Genomic DNA, 25,599 nt, shown 5'->3' with positions numbered 1-25,599 from the left:
CTTGAAACCTTGATGTGTTCTGTCACTTTTCCGTTACTCACAGCTACTGTAATGTAAATTTTGCAGTCTAAAATTGACTTGATTTTTTTTCTTTAAGTAAAATTGTATGGTAGCTGTAGTTGCACACATTTCAAAACCTGGCTACTTGTGCAAATGGGGCATACTGACGTTCATATTTTAAAAGCTACTTTCCATAGGACACCTATTCCACATCAGGGCGACGACAACTGCAACTGGTACTAAATATGTGTATAAATGAAAGCATTCTCTTCATACAGGAGGGAAAATATAAATTGTTTTATTACCCCCTGCAGTAGACATGTTTGTGTAGTGCATGGCAGAATAACCCCTCACTGAGATATCTGTGTGCTATTGTGGTACAAATAATAATAATGATGATAACATCAATGACTTGCGTTGAGGAAAACAAGTTACTAGCAAAACAATTCGAAGACATTTTAGTGAATAGCCTCCTTGGGTATTTACAGCTGACTAGGAACACCTGACCCAGGATTTTTCCTGGGTATAACAGCCTTTTGTTGCTATGTGGCACATCATAAAGGGTGTAAGTGTTGGGTGAGGAACAGAGGAGTCTCTAGCCATCTTTAAGATGGTGTCATGTGGGATGTCACAGGGGAAACTGTTGGGAGGTATAGCCATATCTGTCAGCAGTCAGACTACCTGACAAAGTGAGCATAGCAAAAGGCTTCTCTTAATCTCAGCTATGATTTTTTTTTCTACTTAATTATATTTAATGTATTTTAGCTAGGGTCCCAAGTGTAGTGTGTTATGTTGACCACAGCAATGGCTGCCAAATCTTTTTTTAATCAGGCTACTACATAAATCCCTGTTCATGCCATATATATGTTATAAAAAATGGCAGATGGCATGTTAATCTCCTGACCCCCACTGGAGCAAAGTCCCACTCCAATATGGCTTAGATGTTCTGTATAGCAGCTGTCTTCTATCCTTCTCTTGTGGACTTTAAGAATTCCACAGAAGGGGAAATGGTATGAGAAGTGAGGCCAGTTGGCAACAGAAGGTGCCACAGTATCCTGGGGGCCTTGAGGAGGATGTGGCTATCATGTAGAGCTAAGGCATGCTGGAGCTTTACCCCCTATTTCAGCATTCCCTCAGCTTTGCATGACAGAAAACTAACATTTGCTACTGCAACTCTTTAGCGTAACTCCCTCTGTGACAGGATGGTCTATCTCTGTAAGAGACGAGAGGCTTTCCCAATGGTGGGGAGGACTAATAAAATTATTTTTTCTTTTACTCTGACTGCTGTAGAGAAAACTTTTTTCTTTTATGGGTTGACCCAGCTGCTCAGTCTCTGACACCCTCATTCACTAGAATGAAGTGTGAATTTAGTTAAAGTGAATAGGATTTAAAATTCAGGAGTTAATTTCTAAAAATAATGATAGAAGCTGCTCCAACTGCTGAATTATTTGTTCACTTTGAGCAGAACTCTGCTAAATATAAACATACATCAGATATAGATATGATATTGCCCTGCTACAGTGCAAATAACGAGCACTAATAATATGTCTTCACTTTGTGTTTTCAGAATTAATTCAATATAACTGAAGGTTATCAAATGATTTTGTAAACATTGGTGTATAATTCAGTACAGATTTTGTTTGTTTAAACTTACATTATTTATTTTCTTGATGTGTTACACCTGTTTAGACTCTTAAGTCTCCTTTAGGCTCACGTGGTCAACCTCAGAAGTGTGATACAACTTGCATTCAAAGGATCTGGAAAAAGGTGTAAGGTGGTGTACCTGGCCCCTTTTTTTGGCTCCTTGGTGATGGAGCGATGTGGAGATAACCTTATGCATCAGAGAGTTGTATAGGTCAAGGGGGTTAAAGGCCTGGTTTACACTTATTGCTGGCGTAGCTGTGTTGGTTAGAAGTGTGAAAAAATCACACCCCTAAGTGACATAGCTGTACTTGAAAAGCCCTAGTGTAGAGGCTATCATACTAGAAAAAAAGTCCTTTTGCTATATCTTATTTCATTTGGGGAACTGATATAAGCTATGCCAGCAAAAGAACTATTCTGCCTGTGGGTATAGGCTTCTTTAGTAGGAGCAGGTTTGTCTGTATAGCTATACCATCAAACCCTTTCTAATTTTGACAAAGCCTAAGTTATACATTGCCTGTTATATTTGGAAGACACTTAAACTTTTTTTCAAGTGGCTTTATAAGTTTCCAAAAAGCAGGCTTTCATAATCCTAGAGTGTTTTGTCTTTCTAGTTAGTTAATTATGTTAAATTTTTAATTTTTTTAAAATCTTCAATATAATCGGAGAAAAAGCAGATCAAGTGAGAGAAGTAAATGAAAATCATGGGAGGTTACTTAGGTTTCCTTCTGGATGAAGTTCAATTCTCCCAACCCACATGGAAGTTCTGGACCTATCTTTCCAGTTTCTGGGGGTTACTTCATTGGACGTCCAACATGTTGTAGGCAAGCCAACAGAGGGCACAGCTCATGCAAACTTATTTGACCCAGGATTTGTCTACGCTAGGAAGGTTTTGCTGGTATAGCTAAACTGGCAAAGTCCACGTCGTGTGGATGCAGTTATACCAATATAATTGTCCATGCTAGGGTTTATAATGGCATAGCTATATCAGTAAAAATCACACCTATAACTAACATAGCTATACTGTCACAACTTTAAAAGGTAGACCAAGCCATAGCCTGCTTTGTTGGAAGGCTGGTAGGCTGTTTTGTATGTATTCAGTATGTGTCCTGGCTTCACGTTCCAAGACACTGTGTGGAGGCAGTTGGAAGATCATACACATGAGTATATGGGAATGGGATGTGAGACATGAGCCATGGAAAGAGAAGTGAGGGGTATACAGTGTGGAGTAAGGGAGATGGTGGTATGGAAGTTTGATACTTCAGGAAGCAAGCTTGGTAACCCTATATTCTCTGTAGTAACATGTTAAGAGATGGTTTTGATTATCTATGCCAGTCTTTTGTTCTACAAAACAACAGGATTAAAAAAGCTCGGCACTAGAATTTAAGATGTTTTAACTACAGTGCATAAAGGTTTGCTGTTACTAGACTAAAACTTTATATCTAAATTTTGTCCTCACTTAAATTAGTACAAGTTTTACAGGTGTATTTATCGGAGGGCAAAATTTGACCCATTTAATTTTGAGAGAGCTTAATTTCTGTGAAATAATACCATAAGCTTATAAGGCCTTTCATGTCAAATGATGCTTAATACAATAAAATTCATTGGAACACACACTTTTAAATCTGCGTGCTTCGATTTAGTTATTTATTATGAAAATATCAAAATAATATGAACCATAACTTAGCTAGCAGGATCACCAAACCTAATGTGCTAGATTCTAAGACACAAGCACATAGCTAAGTGGAGAACTTTATTTTATGCCTGTATATAATTATTAGCTATTGACTTAGCCATTGTATAATAGAATGCCTTTTTATTTTTGGCTGCTGTATGTAATAGTAATTGTTATATATAATGTGTTATGCAGGAAGATGAAAAGTTTCTGTCTGAAGTTTTTGCACAATTAACAGATGAAGCTACGGATGATGACAAAAGACGTGAATTGGTGAGTCCTTTCTTTGCATGTTTGAAACTTGAAACCTCCGTATTAAACTACCCTTCGGTTACCTTTTTGCAGTCATTAAGAAGTATTTCTAAAATGTTAGGAAAACAGTACTGAAGCAACAAATTCTTGTTGAGTTCTCAAATTCTCTAGTAACGAGTTTGAGTTCTTGCAATATAAATTGTTGTTTTTCTTTGCTGATACTGTCCCAACAGTAAAATAATCTGTTGCTAGGACATGAGAATGTAGACTCTTCAAAAAATTTCTTCACCATTATATAGTTGTAAAATTTAGTTTGTCCTGCACCATATTGCTGAATTCCACAGTTCTAGCTGTATCGGTATCCTTCACCAGGTTAGCCACAGGCCTATTGTCTAAAATCCTGAGATTGCTAAAAAGTAACTGTGAACAAAATTAAATTTAATGATTTACAGGCCACTGGGACTGCTTGCTGATTTGTACTTGAAAATATTGGACTACTTTGTAACTAAAGGAAGGATGACCTCTGGAGTCCCTTATTTTTGTAGTTATAGCTGCCACCCTGATTCTGTACACGGTGTTGCATAGCCAGCATTTCCCCCTGAACCGGTTTACCTCTCACAAGAACATCCTTACTGGTGAAAAAGAAATAGTTATTTTTGTATTTAAACAAAAGACAATGATTTTAAATCCTTCATATATTCAGTTCAGTAAGATAACTAGGTGCTCACTTTCATTTTTTTCATGAGTGTTTTTCTTCTCTTCGGCATATAACAAAATTTGAGATTCAAGTTGGACAAATCAGATTTTTTCCTAGCTGCCTTTTACTATTATTATTCAAAAAGTATAACACATTTCTCAAGAGTTTTTGTTCAATATAGTTCATTATTTTTCTTTTATTTAATTAAATTCATAGTATATCAGTGTTTCATTTGTTAATATTTATTTCAAATGTCATAGGTTAACTTTTTCAAGGAGTTCTGCGCATTTTCTCAGACATTACAACCTCAAAACAGAGATGCATTTTTCAAAACTTTGGCAAAGTTGGGAATTCTTCCTGCTCTTGAAATTGTAATGGTAAGTGAATCACTGGCAGCCAAATTTTTTTTTTTTAAGGGCGTTGATTTTGGTGCCCTGATTTGATGCTTTGGGCCTGATTTTCAGACATACTGAACACTTGCAGACCTTTGACTTCAGTTGGAACTTTGCACTTCAGGAAGTCAAGGTATCTCAATTTGAGCACCCAAAATCAGTGACTACTTTGGAAAATTGTGCACATAATTTAGAAAAATATATTTAACATTAAGTGGTGGAGAGGTAAGTTGTGAATGTCCATGGTTCTGATAATATGAGTGCAGAATTTAACAATTATGTTAGTTCTTGATCTCTTGACTAAACTTTGGGCCGCTCAGTTCTGGACAAGTGCCAGAAAGAGGTACGTTGTCAGTGACAGTTTTGTGACCTATTAAGGCTAGAAACAAATGATTTATATATCTTTGGAAAGCTAGGAGTCCCGTCTTTCCACTGGTATGAACCATTTTTAATCACAACAGATTGAGATGTTGGAGTATAAATATTGTTTTCCAAATTGTGTTCCTTCGTTTCAATTCTGACGTGATTTAGCAGTCTCCACCGTACTTAACAAAGGTGTTATACCACCTAAAAATTCTGAATCCCAACTTTCAAATGCTATAGAGTGTTAATCTCCCACTTTAGCAGATCAGTAGACATTAGCTTCTATAAACATCTTACAAATGGAGTAGAAGCAAGAACATCAGACTTTCAGAACAGTGAAGTTTAAATCTCATAACCTTTCAAGGCTATAGCATGCCTTTGTAGATCAGTACAAATATTTCCAGGTCCACTGAATTTTTTAGGCTTGGGTCCAGGACCAGTTATCAGAAAGAGGAAAAACATTCCCTGTTGAAATGTATTCATGCTGTAGATGAGTGTAAGCAGTAAGTGTAAACAGTTGTACGTGATTGGGATTAACTTGTAAATCTTCATACTGGTCCTTTTGTACTAAATTACTCGGCTGTTTAAATATAGAATATTAGCATCTAGATATTAAGTAGTGCTATGTAGAGTTTAACTACTACCTGTCTAAATTATGGCCATCATATTCATACAAATCTTCACGCTCTTTCTGGATAGTGTGGAAAGTTTTCTGCGTATTTTATATTGGACTGTTGGACTTGCTTAATGTTTAATGTGACTTTGCAATCAAATCTTGGTTTTATCATTGTCCTATGCTACTGTACCTCAAACGGTTCATCTGTAATAAAATGATTTTACTTTTATTAGGGTATGGACGACTTGCAAGTTAGATCAGCTGCTACAGATATATTTTCTTATCTAGTAGAATTTAGTCCATCCATGGTCCGAGAATTTGTAATGCAAGAAGCCCAACAGAGTGATGATGTAAGTAAGAATATTCCAGGACTATTTAATAATTTACATACTGAAGCTTGTGTGTATGCTGATTATATTTGTAAAGACAATACTCTGTGCTTTTTGCAGAATTAAGATCTCTTTTCAGGCTAAGTGTTAATTTTCTTAAATGTTACAGCTTTTTAGTAAGAATACAGGAAATGTAGGAAGAAGACAGGCAGCTGCATTCTGATTGGGTGGGGGGGGGGGAGGGAAGACATGAGCACATAAAACCTGTATGCTCATTATAGAATGGGTTCCCATCAACTGCCAGGTGAAAATCAGGGTACTAGGTACCATATTTCTAGACAAAAACAACATTAAGTTGAAGTTAAGGTTGAAAGTACATACAGTTACATAGAATATAAAACATTAGACGGATGTTATAATTATCCCCAAAACAAGCATCATAAACTCAGGAGGGTTCAAACTTAAAGTTAAATTTAAAAGAAATACAAACAGATTAAAGTATGGAATCGCACAGTTAAGGCACCCAGATAATCTGACCTTTTGCCTTAAGTGATACCGTGAGGGAGAAAAGTGCAAAAAATTGAATGTTTTTAAAAATCAGTTGCTTCTAGGCTCATTTTCAGGTAATTTTTATTTTTTCCATTCCACTTTACTGTTTTAATATTTGTAACGTTGGTGTTGCATTGACTTTTTTTCGGCATGTGAAAATGGTAGTATTTTTCACATGGCAGCAGCAAGAGGACAAATAAAAATCAATTTGTATTTTAAAAAAGTCTAGTAGTACACTGAAAACTTCTTTCTAATTGATTTGCTTTGTTTCAGGATATCCTCCTCATCAATGTAGTTATTGAGCAAATGATCTGCGATACTGACCCTGAACTTGGTGGGGCTGTTCAGTTAATGGGGCTGTTACGTACTCTGATTGATCCAGAGAATATGTTGGCCACAGCTAATGTAAGAAAATGCAAAGGGGTAATGAAACTTTACTGTCTATGCACATTTAAAAAGGCTTCTTACTCTTTCTAACTGCTTTGGTTGGAGGCTAGTAGAAGGGAAAAGTATTTTGGTGTTGTCCTGTTTTGCCTGATATTTTTAGAATCATAGAAGATTAGAGTTGGAAGGGACCTCAGGAGGTCATCTAGTCCAACGCCCTGCTCAAAGCAGGACTAACCTCAGCTAAATCATCACAATCAGGGCTTTGTTAAGCCGCAGTTTAAAAACCTCTGAAGATGGAGATTCCACCACCTCCCTAAGTAACCCATTCCAGTGCTTCACCACCCTCCTAGTGAAAAAACTTTTTCCTAATATCCAATCTAGACCTCCCCCACTGCAACTTGAGACCATTGCTCCTTTTTCTGTCATCTGCTACCATTGAGAACAGCCTAGCTCCATCCTCCCTGGAACCCCCTTTCAGGTAGTTAAAGGCTACTATCAAATCCCTCCTTATTCTTCTCTTTTATAGACTAAACAAGCCTAGTTCCCTCAGCAATTTTTCATTGCCAACTTGAAAATTTCCACAAAATTATTGATAATGAAAGGCACTGATCTGTAATTACTGTCTCTAGTTAATGCTAAGAAACATGGTATTGTCTAAGCTCTTAAAATTCGTCATCTTTTTCCCCAAAACACTGGTATTAGACTAGTTTTAGCTCCTATTGGCTGGGTGAGCCACATCAAAATATTGAAAAAGAGTCCCATGTCTCTGCATGAAGCCAAGTCAATGTTTATTCCTGCAGCACAATGCAGATGCAACTTCATAGAGCAATTCCCATGCTACAGAATTTACTTTATCCTGATAGAATACTTGGTCTTATGTATGATTCTGTTTACATTGTCATGAATGAACAAGAATCCAGGATTCCTTGAAATTTACTTTAAAACTTTGCCAAGAGTATGGTAATTCTATTTAACCTGCATTACATTGAATCCACACATTGCCATTGGATTAAAATGTTCTACACAGTTTAGGTCTCCAGGGTTTGATTCAAATTGGACTTTGCTATGTTTTGGGGAGTAGCTGTTAGATTCAATTCTTTTTCTCAAAGAAAAAATATTGTAAATAAAGTATGATGTGCCTGTATTAGTTGATTTGGAATTATAATCACCAAAAAGAATATTTAAAGTAAAATCTAGTAACCTTATATAAATGCAGCAATGCTTAAATGTTTTATATGTTGTAAAGAACTGACAAGGATAGTGGTTCTTCTCTCTCTCTTTTTTTTTTTTTAAATATACAGATGCTTCAGGCAATATATGCAAAATTACAGTCACTTCTTTTCCTTTTTAAATTGTTGTATAAAGGGACTGTGATGCATTAGTGTCAGTTCATTTGTCCTTCTTCATTGGAGGAATTTGAGTTCATATTTTTACTTCAGTCACAGGTTAAGTAAGGTTGATCTCATCCTAGTCCCTCTCACTCTGCTCTACAGAGTTTGGTGTGATGGTACATTCTACTCCAGAGAATACCTGGTGTGTTCCAGATCTGGACCAAAGGGTGTCTCATAGCCTTGATAGTACAGCTTATATCTTGCCTGTGCTGTATTTTACTTAAGTGCTATTAGTCCTCACCAGCAAGGGCACTAAATTCAAACCCAATGTTTAATAAATAAATATTTGTTTGTTTCAGAAAACAGAGAAAAGTGAATTTCTCAATTTCTTCTACAACCATTGTATGCATGTTCTCACTGCACCGCTCTTGGCTAATACTTCAGAAGACAAATGTGAAAAAGGTAGGATTAAATATTGGATTGACTTTTTATCTTGCCATGCTTTCAACTGGTCATCTAGATATATGATGTCACAGATTTGTGATGTGAGAGCAGAATGTTCTTGCTAGAGCCTATTGTTGCCTCTAAAGTAAGAATAAGCATTAGTTGATCTATAAAAATATTACTAGTCCAGGGATTCCTCAGAAAGTTTTTAATGAGTTACTACTTTGAGTGGTGGTAATATACCTTTGTCTTTTGTGCTCAAGCTGCCATGGGAATCTGGACTGTGCTTACTAGATCATAAAAAAAAAAAATAAGCAGAACAATGGAAATGTTGTACATGTAAAGTCTGAAATATTAATAATTTATCAATTTCATTCTTTCAACTTTTAATAAAAGTGAAAGTATTGCTATATAATTCCTGCTCAAACTGCATGATCATGGCAGCTCCCAATATACACACTTTTAAATCTTTCAATATTTGGTACATTTGTTGGCTACTGACGTAAAATTGCAATACATAACTTCAGCAGTTGGTAGCACCAGACAGTGTTTCTTTGTAGCTTTTAGGAATGTTGGTGTGCAGCAGCAAATGTGTTCAGCTTCACAAGAGCTTTCAGAACTTTCACAAATTGCTTTGTCACTCACCAAAGAACACATGATCCCAGGGCTTGACAATCTGCAGGGTATTAACTCCAGAGATCCTTTTCACTTTGAAATTTCCAGTGATACAGAAATGCTGAAAGTCATAATTTAAAATGTCTTTTGTAAGTAACACAATTTGGAGTTCTCTTTTTCCCCCCTTTTTCTGTTGGTTTTTTAAAAAGAGTTTGGAAGTCCCCAGGCCACATAAAATATAGCTGAAATAATAATGCTCAGCACTTCTCGTCTCTGAAATTCTTTACAAAGAGAAATGTATTCTCATAACTCCTCCCTGAGGTGTGTACTACTTATGATCCCCATGTTAATAGATGGGAACACTGAATAAGACTTACTTTTCAAATGTTTTGAGACTGTCCATATCTCACTTAAAATGACTATGGTTTATCTCATGAGGAATGTGTTAGCTGAATAGTTGGCAAATATTAAAAAGGGAATTATTTATATATCTACTTCTGTGTATTTTATAAATATTGAAGTATATCTAAATTATAACTTTTTACTGTAGAAATACCAATTTTGATAGGAATTTTGACTCAAGATTAATATTACTCCTAAATGTTCAATTAAAAGTAACAAGCACTCAATTAAGTTTTTTAAGGTTTTGTAATTAGAAAAGAACATATAGAAATTTTGTCTGGCATATATGCTTATTGTTATAGTATTTTTGAATAAGTTATTAACATGTAATTATGCCATTTGATGATTGAAGCTAGTAATAGAATTGATCAGTTATCTACATTGTGAAATAGGCACTTTACAGTGTTTGAAAATCTGTATTGACACTTATTTGTTTATCAGATGCAGTAGTTGGGTCCAACAAGAGTAACACTATTTGTCCTGGTAAGTGGTGGTCTTTTTATATTTTGAAACTTATTTTGTCAGCATGGGTTTGTTCAGTATGCATTGGGAAAAGGATGTAAAATAAAATATTTCCCACCTTTTGTTTTAAATTTCCTTTATCAGTTCAGATTTACAGGTTCTGCTTCCTCCCAGCCAACAGAGACACAAAGAACCTTCATTTTCATTTGATTTTGCTACATGCCATCTTACAGAAAAGAGAATTATTTTCTATCAAGGAAAAAGTGCTGCTGCAATCTCAGATGATTGTTGGTTGAAATTTGTATTAAGGAAGACACTTGTATGAGACTTGTGGATTGGATTCTTTCTTGAGTTGGATTTTTTAATTGGATTGACCTTTTAGGAAAACACTAGTGCTAATTTGGTATTGGAGGTGCATCTAGAATTTAAGAATGGCCATACTGAGTCAGACCAATGGTCCATCTAAGCCATTATCCTGTTTTCCAGCTGAAGTATCTGGCACTGGCCAGTGAGGGAATGAATGAACAGGGTAATTATTGAGTGATCCATCTCCTGTTGCCCAATCCCAGCTTCTGACAGTCACAGGTTTAGTGAGACTCAGAGCATGGGGTTGTGCGCCTGACCGTCATGGCTATTAGTCATTGATGGACCTATCCTCCATATACTTATCTATTTCTTTTTTAGTCCAGTTGTACTTCTAGCCTTCACAACATCCCCAAGCAATAAGTTCCACATTTTAACTTGTGTGTTGTGTAAATAAGTACTTCCTTATGCTTGTTTTAAACCCTGCTGCCTGTTAATTTCATTGGTTGCCCCTGGCTTTTGTGTTGTGAATAACAGTTTCTTATTCACATTTTCCACACCCCATTCATGATTTTATAGACCTCTGTCATATCATTTCTAATCTCTCCTCATGTGGAAGCTATTCCATGCCTCTAATAATTTTTGTTGCTCTTCTCTGTACCTTTTCTGATTCTAATGGGTTTTTTGTTGCTTTTTTTTTTTTTTTTTTTTTTTGAGAAGGGGTAACCAGAACTTCAGCAGTATTCAAGGTGTAGGAGTACCATGGATTTATATAGTGTCATTGTATTTTCTGTTTTATTATAAATCCCTTTCCAAATGGTTCCTAACATTGTTAGCTTTTTTGATTGCCACTGCACATTGAGCAGATGTTTTCAAAGAACTAGCACGATGACTCCAAGATCTTTCTTCAGTGGTAATAGCTAATTTAGACCCATCATTTTTTATATATTATTGGGATTTATTTTTTCCAGTGCGTATTACTTTGCACTTATCGATATTGATTTTCATTTGCTGTTTTGTTGACCAGTCATTCAGTTTTGTGAGATGCTTTTGTAAGTCTTTGCAGTCAGTTTTGGACGTAACTATCATGAGTAACTTAGTATGATCTCCAAACGTTGCCATCTCATTAAATCTCACTAGACCTCTGACTGGCATTCTTCTTTGATAAACACTATTCATTCAGCTATCCTTAATCAGTAGATGCCGCACTATCAATCCAAAGTGATTGGATAAAATGATGACATGATGTAGAAGCTCAAATAATGGTAATTAGGGATTTAGCTTGGAGCTGCTAGTCAGACTCCCGGAATAAAGAATTAGAGATGAGTGGACAGTCTTTGAGGGCTGTATAAGGAAGTCATTAAGAGCGCACAGATTTGCAAGTGTCTAGTTATAGCTTCTTGGAAAACCTCTTTGAGATTGTCTCCAGAGACACCTCTCCCCCGTCTCTGCATCCAATCCCGTATTTTGGCTTTACTTTCTGATCTCTTTGGGGGATATTCATCTAGCTCAGCATAGCCAAAACTGAGCTTTTGTTCACCCCTGAACTCCCTTTTCCCACATGCCCCAGTGAGAATTGGAAATGGCTGGATATCAATTAGATATGGCTGCTCCTTTTAACACAGTTTACTAGAAAACTCTGGTTACCAACTTGTAATGGTCTCTCCATCGAAGGTGCAGCTTTTAGAAGTCCCACTAATTTGGCCTGGAATAGTTACCTTGCAGCAGTTAACTCCTTGCCTCTTCTGTAGCCCTCTTGCTTCCCTGCTTGGCATATAAGGGCTCCATTTTGTGTTTAGTTATTTTATAATTTTAGTTCTTCGAGTGCTTGCTCATGTCCATTCTGATTTATGTATGTGTGCACACCACATGCACCAGTGCCAGAAGTTTTTCTCCTAGTGATACCCATTGGGTCTGCTCTAGCGCCCTCTGCAGCAGTGCACATATGCGCTCATATATAGGGCACTGCCAGCTCCCTCCCTTCCAGTTCCTTCTTACTGCTCATGATAGTACTGGAACAACTCTCTTGCTCTCGCAAGTTTCCGTTTTCCTAGTGGTTTCTAGCTTTCTAACTATTCCTAGTGTATATAGTTTAAAGTTGGTTGTTTAGTTGTTACTCTGTTAGTTAGTAAGTTCCTAGAGTCAAGCATACTCTGTTCCCCGGGGTGTAAACCCTGAGCTTTGTGCAAGAAGCCTATGCCACTGAGCAACCCGCATCAGAGCTGTTTAAAGTGCTTGGGAGAAGCTCACCTCTCTGTGAAGTGCGAGATCTGTAGGAGCTTTCGCTTGAGAACTAAGTAGTACCGGGACATTAGACTTAAGCCCCTTCTGATGGAGGTGGCGCTCAGACCGGTGTTGGAGCTGCGATCGGGATCAGGACCGAGTACCCATGGCATTGTTAAAAAGCGCTCCTCTGGCGTTGGAGTCGACCTGGCACTGCTCGGCATCCCCAGTGCTGAAGAAGCACCAAAAGAAGGTGCACTCGGAGGGAGCGCTCGCCAGCACTGAAGCCAGCTAAGAAAATTTCAGGGAAGCCAGAGTCAGCCCAGAAGGGATCTCTGCCCGGGCAGGCGTTGAGCCCAGCACTCGTGCCGCCACCGAATCCGTGGAGTGGCAGAGTCCCATGCCACCTGTGGTGTTCCGGGCGATGAAGGACCTATTAGCCATGCCAGTGTTGCCTACACCACAAGAGGGTAGGCCTCCTCATTTAGGAGCAGATACCGCAGCCAGGGATTTGTTGAAGGGGTTTCTAGCATCTACGCAACAGCCTTGTCCCCCGTCAGCTGGTCACCATTTGCCGGCCTTGAGGCACTCATCAGGTTCTCGGCACCGGTTGCCACAACCACGCTGGGACAGATCAGGTTCATGCCGATGGTTGCTGGGTGCTAGGAACCGATCCACGGAGCATCGGCACCGATCTGCTGAGCGTCATCATTAATCTTCGGAGCCCGAAGGTTTGCCGAGCCCACGGTGTGGTTAATCGCCGGCATGCAGCAGGTCAGTGGAGCCCTGGCACCAATCAAGTCCTTACAGGAAGCAAAGGACAAGACGCGATCGAGATGAGGCCAAGGCTCCGGACATCACTCCCTGATGCCGGAATTCCAGTGCAGAGACGCGGAGAAGCAGGTGGTGGCACTGCCCCCATGGTCACTGGGATATACTTCTTCGGATTTGGGGGAGGAGGTTATAGTCCCTCCCGAAGGGGCAGGCTAAAAAGTCCCCTGCAGTTTTCCCCATGCTGCCTCAGATGAGGGGATGGCCGCAAGGAGAATAGATTGGATTTTGGCATATTGGAATCTGTGGGGTTCCCCCATTCCACAGTGCCCTACCCATGCTCGTCTACAGGAACATCGGTGCCACGCTCTCCAGAAGACCCCTCCTTAGCACCAGCCTTAGACGTCAACTCAGAGCATGGAGAGTCACTATCGGGAAGTCCATCAGTGACCACCCCGACTAGGGAAGAGGTACCAGCAGCCCCTCAGCTACTGGCCCCCTCCTCGTCCTCCGCACACCAGGCAGTAATGGGCCCTTCGCACGCTGCCCCGCTGGACAATTATAGGTCACATCAAGACCTGCTGAAAAGGGTAGCAGCTAACCTGGGCCTTAAAATAGAGGAGCTTAAAGAACCCATGGATGAGCTTTTTGGCATCCGGGTGTCTGCAGCCTCTTCCATGGTGGCCCTCCCGGTGCATGAGGGAGTAGTGAAGCTGGCTAAGGCTTTGTGGCAAACCCTGGCATCTGTGCCTCCCACGTCCAAGCGGGCAGAGAAAAAGTATTATGTGCCTGCTAAGGATTTTGAATATCTATACACGCACCCATCTCCAGGCTCGTTGGTAGTCGCGGCGGCTAACGAGCGCAACGGGCAGGGGCAAATGAGCTCCACTCCAAAGAATAAAGAGGCAAAGAAAAAGGACTTATTTGGCCGAAAAATTTATTCAACAGTGAGCCTACAGCTAAGAGTATCTAACCAGCAGGTGCTGCTGGAGCGATACCCTTTTAATGTCTGGCAATTGCTGGAAAAGTTTACTGACTCCCTCCCCCCAGTCCTTCAAAAAAGAGTTCAAGGCCAGACCGACTCCAGGCTGCCTGGTCTGAAGGACTCCAGGGCCACACTATGCTTGTTGGGCCTTTATACACTGTCCTCATCAAGGAAACACTTCAGGCCCTCACAGCAACAGCACTTTGGAGGCCCGTCCAGAGGGGAGCCATATAGAAAGAGAAACATAGGCTACAACTATCGCCAAGGAAATTCGCTGGCATCTACCTCAAAACCAGGCCTGAGCTGCCATTCTTCAGGCGGAAAGAGAAGCATTTGAAGGTGCACCTGGGTGGTGACCGACCAGTTTGCACTTGAGATCCAGTTTTCCGACCATTCTCCTCCTGCCTTGCCTCTTTTTCCTGGCATGGATGGCCATTACGTTGGACTGTTGGGTGTTTGAACACAGTGGCTACTGGCTACACCCTACAGTTCATCTCAGTCTCACCCTCCTTCCCCGTCCCTCTTCAGGGACCCTTCTCATGAGCAACTCCTCGTCCAGGAGGTACAAGTCCTCCTGCAGATAGAAGCGGTGGAGGAGGTTCCTCAGGGTTTGAGAGGCAAAGGATTCTACTCCCGGTATTTCCTGATGGCAAAGGGAGGCCTGAGACCCATACTAGATTCAAGGGCCCTAAATAAGTTCCTCAGAAAGCTAAAGTTTCGCATGGTATCTGTCGCAGCCATCATTCCTTCTCTGGATCTGGGTGACTGGTTCGCCGCCCTCAATTTAAAGGATGCTTATTTTCATATTGCTATTTTCCCAGGCCACAGGAGGTTCCTGTGATTTACAGTGGGAGTGCGACACTGCCAATTCGTGGTTCTGCCATTCGGTCTTTCTACTGCTCCCCATGTTTTTACCAAATGTATGGCGGTAGTAGCAGCCCACCTCAGGCGCAGGGGAATGCAGGTGTTCCCTTACTTGGACAGTTGGCTCAATCGTCCAGATAAGGGAGGCCGCTCAAGGGAACAGGCCCATCGCAACGTAGGAATCATGAGAGACGTGTCAGTCGCTGGGCCTGTTAATAAAATGAACAGAAATAGTTACTTGCGCCTGTTCAGAGAATAGAGTTCATGGGGGCAATCCTGGACTTTATCTAAGCCAAAGCACCACTGCCTGACACCAGATTCCAGGTTATGACAGAGCTTATAGCCAGTCTAAGGGACCACCCAATTATCATGGCGAGGGTATGCTTCAGCCTCCTGGGACATATGGCAGCTTATATCTACATGGTCTGCTACGTGAGGCTGCATTTTAGGCTGCTCCAGATGTGGCTGGCCATGGTATATTCCCTATCAAGACACTCCCTGGACAGGGTTCTCATGATTCCTCCCCTACATATTTACCTCCCTGTCATGGTGGATGAACCCTTGAAAGGTACTGGCAGGAATACCCTTCATGGCCCCGAGGCCAATGCTTTCCTTGGTCTCAGGTGTCTCGGATTTGGGGTGGGGAGCCCACCTTGGTGCCCTCAGGACTCAGGGTTTATGGATCAGGGAAGAGTTAACTGTTCACATAAACATGAAGGAGCTCAGGGCCATCCAGCTGGCCTGCAAGGTGTTCCTGTAGTGGGGCTGAAGAATACCCTAGTAGATCATTTGAGCAGGTCCTTTTGCTCTCACCACCAGTGGCCACTCCACCAGGAGGTGGCCGACCATGTCTTCCACAGGTGGGGAACTCCCCGGGTGGACCTGTTTGCCACCAGGGAAAAAAGGAAATGTGTTTGCTTCTGCTCTCTCCTGGGGTCAGAGAGTGGCTCATTAACCGATGCTTTCCTCCTCTCGTGGTAAAGGGGTCTTATGTACGCGTTTCCCTCAGTACCATTCATGCACAGAGTTCTGGTGAAAGTTAAGAGGGACAAAGCATGAATCATCCTGATAGCTCCAAAGTGGCCTCACCAACACTGGTTCGGAATGCTGTTGGATCTCTCAGTGGCTAATCCTTGGTCTCTGCCGCTATGCCCAGACTTAATTTCCCAGGACAGGCATCGGTTATTTCACCTGGACCTAGCTTCCCTGCATCTGACATCATGGCTGCTGCATGGCTGAACAAGGAAGAGCGCCACTGTTCTGCCCAGATTCAGAGTGTGCTGTTGGAAAGTAGGGAAGCCTTCCACCAGGGCATCCTATCTAGCAGAATGGAAGCGCTTTGCCTGCTGGGTGGCCTGTCAGAATGTATTGCCAACAAAGTCTCCTATACAGGTGATCCTGGACTATTTGCTTCATTTAAAAAAGGAAAGCTTAGCCTTTTCATCGATAAAAGTTCACCTGACAGCAATATTAGCGTTTTACCCACCGATACAGGGCAGATCAGTTTTCTCCCATGAGATGGCATCTAGGTTCCTTGAAAGGTTCTTCCCTCTGATTAGAGAGCCAGTTCTCCAGTGAGACTTGATCCTTGTCTTGTCCCAACTCACTACTCCACCTTTTGAACCATTGGCCTCCTGCTCACTCATGCACTTGTCCTGGAAGGAGGCTTTTTTAGTATTAGTCACCTCTGCATGCAGGGTGTTGGAGATTAAGGCCTTGATCTCAGAGCTGCCTTATATGGTGTTCTTCAAAGACAAGGTCCAGCTCTGCCTTCATCCTGCGTTCCTCCCAAAGGTCGTTTCCCATTTTCACATTAATCAAGATACCTTCCTGCTGGTATTCTGTCCTAAGCCTCACAGCTGTAATGAAGAGGCGCCTGCACTCGCTTGATATAAGGCGGGCTTTAGCCTTCTACATCGACAAGACCAGACCGTTCCACCACTCTATGTAACTCTTCATAGCGATTGCTGACAGGGTGAAGGGCAAGCCAGTCTCCGCAATGAACATCATCCTGGATTACAGCCTGCATTCGAGCCTGTTATGAATAAGCCGGAATCGTGCCTCTGTCGTCTGTCAGCCCACTCCACAAGGGCCCAGGAGTCTTCAGCGGCTCTCCTGGTGCATGTGCCTATTCAAGATATTTGTAGGGCCGCTACATGGTCATCCATACCTACCTTCACATCCCCCTGTGCCATCACACAGCAAGCTCGGGATGATGTGGGATTTGGCAGAGCAGTACTGCAATCTTAATGGCCATGAACTCCTGCCCGCCTTGAAAGAGCCAGCTGGTAAGTCATCTAAATCAGAATGGACGTGTGCAAGCACTCGAACAGTTACTTACGTCATAACTGTTGTTCTTTGAGATGTGTTGCTCATGTCCATTCCACAACCCACCCTCCGTTCCCTCTGTTGGAGTTCCAGCAAGAAGGAACTGGAAGGGAGGGGGGCCGGCAGCGTCCTATATACGAACGACATTGCAGAGGGCGCTAGAGCCGGCCCTACGAGTATCACAAGGGGAAAACTTCCAGCACCTGTGCATGTGGCACGTGCACACACCTAAATGAGAATGAACATGAGCAGCACATCTCGAAGGACAACAGTTATGAGGTAAGTAAACATTCTTTTTTTTATCTTTCCTATTTACGTAGACCTCCAAATGTTTAGTCAAGGTGTCTGTTCTCCTGAGCCAAAGATATCAAATAAGTTTTCAGTCTTCACCTGCTGACAGAGAAGAAGCATAACTGAGGTGTGTAGGCTGGTATAGGAAACTCTTGAGAAGTCATATTAACAAGTTGATAAATCTCTGTTCACTTTAAACAATTAATAAGGCTAAAAGTACTTTGTCATATTCTGTGGATGCATACAAAAGTTTGGTTGGTTTTTTATGTGCGTGATTTAATTCATTTTATTTTTTTGTAGATAATTATCAAACAGCACAGCTACTTGCCTTAATTTTGGAGCTGCTCACCTTCTGTGTGGAACACCACACATATCACATCAAGAATTATATTATGAACAAAGATTTGCTAAGAAGAGTGTTGGTCTTAATGAATTCAAAACACACATTTTTGGCCTTGTGTAAGTAGTAAATTGAATTGTAGTTCACTTTGTTATTAAGCTTGTGTGTGTACGTGTAACACTGAAATACTACTTCATGCCCAGAATCTGTTGAATTTACATGGAATACCTTGGATTAATTTGTAAGTGTGTAAATATCCTAATTTTTTTAATCCAATGAACCAATAAAAGCTATTAATCTTTATTAAAGTCCAAAATGTGACAACTTTTAAGTTAACAGAAGCAGATAGGTGGAAGGCTTAAGGGACCAAAGTCTTCTAGTCCCCCCAGCAAAAGCAGGAAATCAGTTGTATAGTATAAGTCCACCTGGTACTGTTTAGTGCTCCAAAGAAAGGTGAAAACACTTGATATTCCCTGCCAATATTCCCGAGTAGTGTATGGTGTAGGAGAGATTAGTAATTCTTTCCACATCACAGGGTGGGACTTGGATCATTTTGGAATTGGGAAGAAAGAATAAACTCTGATTAGGTATCTAGTCTTATCTAAACTGAGATACCATTATATCATCATTATAATACTGTAAAACCCACTACTGTTGGTAGGAAATGAATGAAATTACTATTTTGTGCACCATGGTACATAAGGAATGACTTAACATGTTTTGTGCTTGCCTATCAGAGCCTGACTGCAGAAAAAGCATAAAAATCAACCAATAAAGTCTATATATCAATAAGCTAAGATTTATTGCTCCTGCATATAAACAAGAAAATAATGGAACCAGAGCTGTGTTGGTGTATGCGCAACAAAAAATGCAAAAGAAAAAAATGTTTGCCCGATAGGAAAAATCAAGAGATGCTAATTTTGAACCTTTCCAACCAGTGTTTTGAAAACTGCAAGCAAAATATATTGATAAGAACTTTGCAGTGCCCTTTTAATAAATATTGTTGGTCTTGGGGCTGATCTCACTCCCACTGAAGTCAATCTTAGATTTTCTGTTGACTTCTTCAATCAAAGTAGAATGGGGATTGTATGATGATTATCAAAGATTTCTACATTTTCTTTAAACTGTAGGTGCTCTTCGCTTTATGAGGAGGATAATTGGCCTGAAGGATGAATTTTATAACCGTTATATCACCAAGGGGAACCTGTTTGAGCCAGTTATAAATGCTCTTTTGGATAATGGAACTAGATACAATCTGCTGAACTCAGCTGTAATTGAACTATTTGAATTCATCAGAGTGGTAAGTTTAAGCAAGTTTTGTTAAAATACTAAGTTTTAGGCAGGTAGCATCTTGTATATTAAACACAGAATTCAGAGTCTAAAAGATTTCACGCTAAATAGGATAGTATTGATAACAAAAGTTTTAGCTATTATAAGTCTGTTATCTGTTTTGTCTTGTGTTTGTGTTTTGCTTGACTTTCTTTTTCCCAGAATATTTGTAAGTCTTACATATTACTATGGATCAACGATGGTATCTAAATCAATAAAATGTAATGTCTTATAAGGCTAAAAATGTAATGGTTTATTCATCTAAACTGGAAAAGGTGCATTTGTTCTAGAATCAGTGTGTATAGTGAAAAGGGACCTCTAGTCTCCTTGCAACAAGGGAGGTTTGATTTTATTTTCCTAAACCATTCCTAATAAGTGGGTGTCCATCTTCGAATACATCTAGCGAGTGATCCCACTATTGTCATGAAGTAAAAATAGCATGAGGAATAGTGCTTTCATCAGTCAGCTGTCTAGTGTAAGAGTTGCTATCACAACAGTTTTTGTTGAATAAATGTCAGCTATTACCAGAATGCATGGGGATTTTTTGTTTAAGTTCCTTTTTTTTTATTAAATGGAAATTTAGATGTCTGGTCAGGGAGCTCCAATATTAGATAAGTCATAAATGAAAGGCTTTCCACTTACCCACAGGCAATCACTTGTTACCTGCTGTGTAACAAGGAAAAGAGGAAGTTTAATCACTTCTTTATTCTGACTACCATTTTACTATACTCTAATGCCTATTCCTCACCCAGATGTAAATTGTAATTACTGACTGAGGCCAAAATAGACAAGTGACAAAGGATGTAAAGCTGTGTCTTTTTAGAAAGATGTCCCTCTGATAAATGGATTACATAGTTATTGGGTGAAATTCAGAGTAGTTATGTGGCATAAACTGCATGTCAGCAAGTGGGTATGAATAGGTCCAAAGGAGTCTAATTTGGCATAAATTACATGATAAAAAAAAAAAAAAAGTAGCGACAGCCTACTTCAGTTTCCTCCCCGAAGCCTGGGTAAAGATATGGTCCTTGCTGTGTGCTCTGAAGGTCAACAAAGTCAAGTTATTTGTGACCAAGAGGCTGTTAACATGAAAAATGGTCTCTGTGTGCAAAGTGAAAGAGACCAGTAAATATAGCATGCTTTCCATCCTGAGTGGCTCGTAATCACTATCCAGAAAGTGGGCGTGTTTAGGGTTCTGCAGGACTTTGGGGAGCATGTCTGGCCAAGAAGTTGGGAGGCGGGAAATGGTTAACATTTTCCTCTTGAAATCTGCATGTAATAGTTGTAAAAATGTACAGATGTGTGTGTTGCTTAGAGCAATGTTAATTTTAGGCTTTGCTACTTCTACCCCCTGCCCTTGCAGGAAGAGGTCTCTAGAAATTGCACAAATGGCATCAGGACCACCAAGCCACTTGGGCTGCTTGGGGAGAAAAGGGGACTGGCAGGTGTACCTGGGATGATGATCGGTGTGGGTGCCTTGAGATCCATAGAGTTGGTGATCATGTGACTCTTTGGGTTCTGCATGAGGAGAAGACTGTCTTCTACCTCTTCTACCTGTAGCTGTTAATTTTCCCCACAAGAAGAGAAAATGTGTTGGGCTTTCAGTTCATTCAGACATGGGCATTTTTTTTATTCTTCCCCCTTTGCCAGCTTTAGTACAGAAAAAAATGATCAGGCCCATAAAGTGGGATTCATTAGAGACTGACCTGAGAAGTAACTGTTCTACATTAACTACATTACTACTGTGGACCATATAAAGTGGATGTTTAAAACTCTGATTCTTATATAAATATATGTTTATATGCTCTTGCTTCGTATTTTTCACATGAAGGCATAATTCTGTGTTAGAAGACACTATGTTCATCTCCACAGAAACTCATGTTGATATCACAGATAAATGACTGTAAGTGAGAATAAGAAGCAGATAAATTCAAGCATCCCTTTTCCATTTAAATTGAGATAAGCAGAATTGCATCTAAAGATTTATTTAAACTTTTCCATGAAGAGAAACCAAGAAACTTTCTCATCTGTCATTTGCAATTATTTTTTCATTTTGAAAAAACAAGTCAACTAACTTTTAAAGTTAATAGCCTTTACTGAAAGCCTCTGATCTTCTACATCTTACTATTACATTTGAGATTTAAATATTGTTTTGTGCTTATGCAGGAAGATATCAAGTCACTTACTGCACATATAGTTGAAAACTTTTATAAGGCACTTGAATCTATTGAATATGTTCAGACATTCAAGGGACTGAAGACTAAATACGAACAAGAAAAAGACAGACAAAATCAGAAACTGAACAGGTACTGGATTATTTTCACATCTTGAAACTCAAACTTTTGCAGTAAAACAAAATATTCTAATAGCATCTCTGGATATTCTTTCTAGAGGGTTTCTAGAGCTAATTTTTGTGTGTGCAATTACTTTATTTTTCATGTTTCCACGTTAAATGATTACACAATAATCTGACTTGCAGATCTCACCACCTTGAATAGTAAATTGGTGGCTGAGTGTGGAAGGAATGTTTACTGGGAGAAAATTTCTTAAAATGAGCTATGAGAGAAATTAGACTAAGCTACAGTTTGATTGTTCATAGAGCGCATTGTAAGATGCATCTATTTGTTAAAACCCTCCTGACATTAAACTTAAGATCCCCCAAAACTAGAGTTTACTACAACCTGGGAAGGGTGAAGAGTAGAATCCTCTATGAAATCTTTACTTTTGACATTATCATGCAGAGTCAATGTACCTTTTGGGAACTTTGATTGTTTTATAAGTGCTCAGATAGAATTTACAACCTAATTAACTAGACTGATCTGGACTGCTTTTATCAACCCACTGAATTAATTTTAAGGCATCAAGAAACTATTTCCATTGTGAACTAATACAGTCTTTGACTACTGTACTTCAGAGTGAGTTATACTTTTTTTAGGTTGCTTCTGTACTGATTTTTATCTACTGTGTCAACCATTCATGGTTCCTTGTTTGTAAACTAGCAACAAAGCTTGAGTTATTTCTGGTGCGTTTCTTACAGCGTCCCATCCATATTGCGTAGCAACAGGTTTCGCAGAGATGCAAGAGCCTTAGAGGAGGATGAAGAAATGTGGTTCAATGAAGAGGAAGAGGAAGAAGGTGAAGCTGTTGTACCTCCAATAGAGAAATCAAAACAAGAGGATGATTTTCCAGATAGTTATGAAAAGTTTATGGAAACTAAAAAAGGTAATTTTATTTATAATTTCTGTTCTGCAATACAAAACTATTATATCCTACATTGTGTGACTTCAGATAAACATTTTGGTTCTTTGTGTAGTTGTCTCTATGGGTGCTCCACTTTAGGTGTGCATGCATCAGTGCATTTTTGTTTGGAGACTTTTGGTAACAGGGTCTGCACCTGCACCCTGTATGTTGTCATGCTGCAATCCAAAGATATATAGGAGAGGGCAGTTCCACCACAACTCGAGTTCCTTCTCAGCCACCTGGGGTTAGACTGAGCATTGCTGTGTACATTAGCTTCAACGTTTTAGCAACGTTTTACTTGTTGTATTTAATTTTATTTAATCAATTTCCCATACGCTATATGCTTTTGCACCGCTCGCCTTGTTCTTCTTTGAGTGCTTGCTCATATCGATTCCATTCTAGGTGTGTGTGTGCGCCTCCGTGCACGGTCACTGGAATCTTTTCCTCTTCAGCAGTACCCATAGGGATGGCTCTAGCGCCCCCTGTAGTCCCGTGCACATGCCATGGTATATGAGGCGCCGCCGGCCCTACACCCCCTCTGTTTCTTCTTTCCGCCTGGGATGATTGCTGGAACTGCTCTGCTTGCTTTGCCAAGTGCTCAGTACCTTTAGTGATTTGATAGTTGTTCGTTCTTTTACTTAAATAGTTATTAATAGTTCATTAATTAGGTTAGGAATAGTCCCTGCTGGAATATTTGCCCGGGAGCAGGGCATGCCTGATCTCCGGGTTTCAAGCCCTGCATCTCCTGCAGCAAACCCTTCACTATTAGTGACCCCCACGACAGCTGCCTGAAGTGCCTGGGGGAAGGTCATAGAAAGGAGAAGTGTAAGATCTGTAAGGCTTTCAGGCCGTGGACTCAGAAGGAGAGGGAAATCTGCCTGAAGTCCTTGCTGATGGAGGCAGCACTAAGACCAGCCTCTGAGCTGGCACAATCCACCTTGGTGCTGAGTATGGTGTCGGGAAACAGCACGCAGTTGGCACCAGCCCTGACACGGCACCAGACTTCTCCCTCTTCCCCATGAAGGAAGAAACAGAAGAAGCAACGTGGGGAGAGAGGCTGCTCCCCCACACAGAGAAAGTCCAGGGAAGCGGGGTTGAGCATGGGACCCATACCGGACCAACCAGCTGAGGGTCAGCAGGAGAGGGGATTGCTGCCCAGAAGCGTGACCCTGGCAAGAGAGCCACCCCCGACTCCTGGGAGCAGAAGGGGGCCACTTCAGAGTATGGTGCCATTGATGCCAGAGGTGTTCCAGGCAGCGAGGAACCTGATGACTCTGACATTGCTGCCTTCTTGACTCCTGGTGCCGACAAAGGAAAAGGCTTCGGTTTCTAAGGAGAATCCCGCAATGGGTCCCCTGCAGTGGCTGCACTGATCCCCCAAACAGAGACACCCATCCCCAAGGGCCAGGTCACCACACAGGGAGTCGACATCGCAGCACTGGTCCCCAAGAGGGCGCTCCCGATCCCCATCTCGAGGGCGCTCTTTAATGGAAAATCAGGGGCAGCCGTTGGCCGCCTTGAAGCACCAATCACAATCTCTGGCATTGAGGGCATTGCACACAGAAGGTCTGCACTGTTTCTGCTCAACCTCCCGCAGGCGTTCTCCGGAGGGGAGTTGACACTGTTCCTGCTCCCCGGCATCGAAGAGTTTGCCCATACAGGCATGGAACAGAACCCGGTCACCAGAGAGGGAGTCATCGCCTAAAGGGGGCAAACGACAACGCAAGTCTTTGGTTCTGAGGTGCCGATCTTCGACGCGGCACCGGTCCAACTCATCTTCGGGCCATGGAGCCTCGGCACCCTGACGTCGGTTGGGTGAGCGTCACTTCCAGTCAGCCTCAGCGCACTCCCCAGCACCAAGGCAACAGTCATCTGAGCGCCATTGTGCTCAGGGCACCGATCCTCCACCCCATGGTATCACAAGGGAGCCAGCTACTACCCCCTCCCTCCTCATGGTCATCTGGCAGCGAGTCTGTTTCCTCAAGGTAGAACAGATCTGCCCAATTGGGGCATTGCCATCCCCAAAGACTCAGGAGAAAGTCCCCTTCTCTGCAGCCCCTGGTTGGCCCCAAGGCCAGTGGCCGGCGCAGTGGCCATATTGGGGACCCTGATAGTGGCAGCCGCTAACGAGCGTGATAGGCAGGGCCAGCCTAGCGCGATTCCCAAAAATAAGGGCAATAAAAAACTGGACCTTTTTGGAAGAAAAATGTATTCGCTGGCAAGCCTGCAGTTTCACATTGCTAATCAGCAAGCACTTCTGGGCAGGTACAATTACAATCTTTGGGACTCCCTCAAGCATTTTGGGGAGGCCCTTCCCCAGGACCAGGCACTGGACTTCACCACCATCCTCAAGGAGGGTATAACGGTGGCTAGAGCGGCTCTGCAGACAGCTTCCAATGCAGCAGACTCATCTGGGAGGGCCATGGCTTTGGTGATTTGCATGCATCAGTGCTCATGGCTGCAGTCGTCTGGGCTGTCTCAGGAGGTGCAGCAAGTCCCCTTTTGATGGGTCGGCCCTTTTTTCAGACCAGACTAACACCAAGCTGCATGGTCTGAAGGATTCGAGGGCTATGCTGCATTCCTTGGGCCTTTTATACACCCCAGACCTCGAGGCGACAGTTCCTCCTTGTTTTGCTCCCTACAGATGAAGGGACAGAGATGGGGGGTCTAGGAGGCGCTGGACAAATGCAGGCCCTCAGCACCCCAGCTGAGGCCTTCCAGGCACTCCAACGGTCAGCACCATTCCTTTTGAGGGTGCATCCCAGGACGGCAT

The 25,599-nt window shown here is 41.4% G+C and overlaps 1 protein-coding gene across 3 annotated transcripts in view; it reads left to right on the top strand.

Moving 5' to 3' along the window:
• Positions 1-25,599, top strand: part of PPP4R3B (protein phosphatase 4 regulatory subunit 3B) — a 54,866-nt gene that overhangs the window by 19,800 nt on the left and 9,467 nt on the right. For all 3 annotated transcript variants that reach the window (XM_067565174.1, XM_067565173.1, XM_067565175.1), the window contains 10 exons: positions 3,512-3,589; positions 4,526-4,642; positions 5,870-5,986; positions 6,788-6,919; positions 8,592-8,694; positions 10,135-10,176; positions 18,221-18,379; positions 19,391-19,560; positions 21,753-21,892; positions 22,624-22,808. In XM_067565174.1, the coding sequence (XP_067421275.1) occupies positions 3,512-3,589; positions 4,526-4,642; positions 5,870-5,986; positions 6,788-6,919; positions 8,592-8,694; positions 10,135-10,176; positions 18,221-18,379; positions 19,391-19,560; positions 21,753-21,892; positions 22,624-22,808 (1,243 nt within the window). The remainder of the gene's footprint in view (positions 1-3,511; positions 3,590-4,525; positions 4,643-5,869; positions 5,987-6,787; positions 6,920-8,591; positions 8,695-10,134; positions 10,177-18,220; positions 18,380-19,390; positions 19,561-21,752; positions 21,893-22,623; positions 22,809-25,599) is intronic.

This window comes from Emydura macquarii, unplaced genomic scaffold (genome assembly GCF_026122565.2).
Source record: "Emydura macquarii macquarii isolate MOO-44397 ecotype Brisbane River unplaced genomic scaffold, CSIRO-AGI_Emac_v2 contig_2676, whole genome shotgun sequence".
Taxonomy (NCBI): Eukaryota; Metazoa; Chordata; order Testudines; family Chelidae; genus Emydura; species Emydura macquarii.
This window is presented reverse-complemented; position numbering and strand designations above follow the sequence as displayed.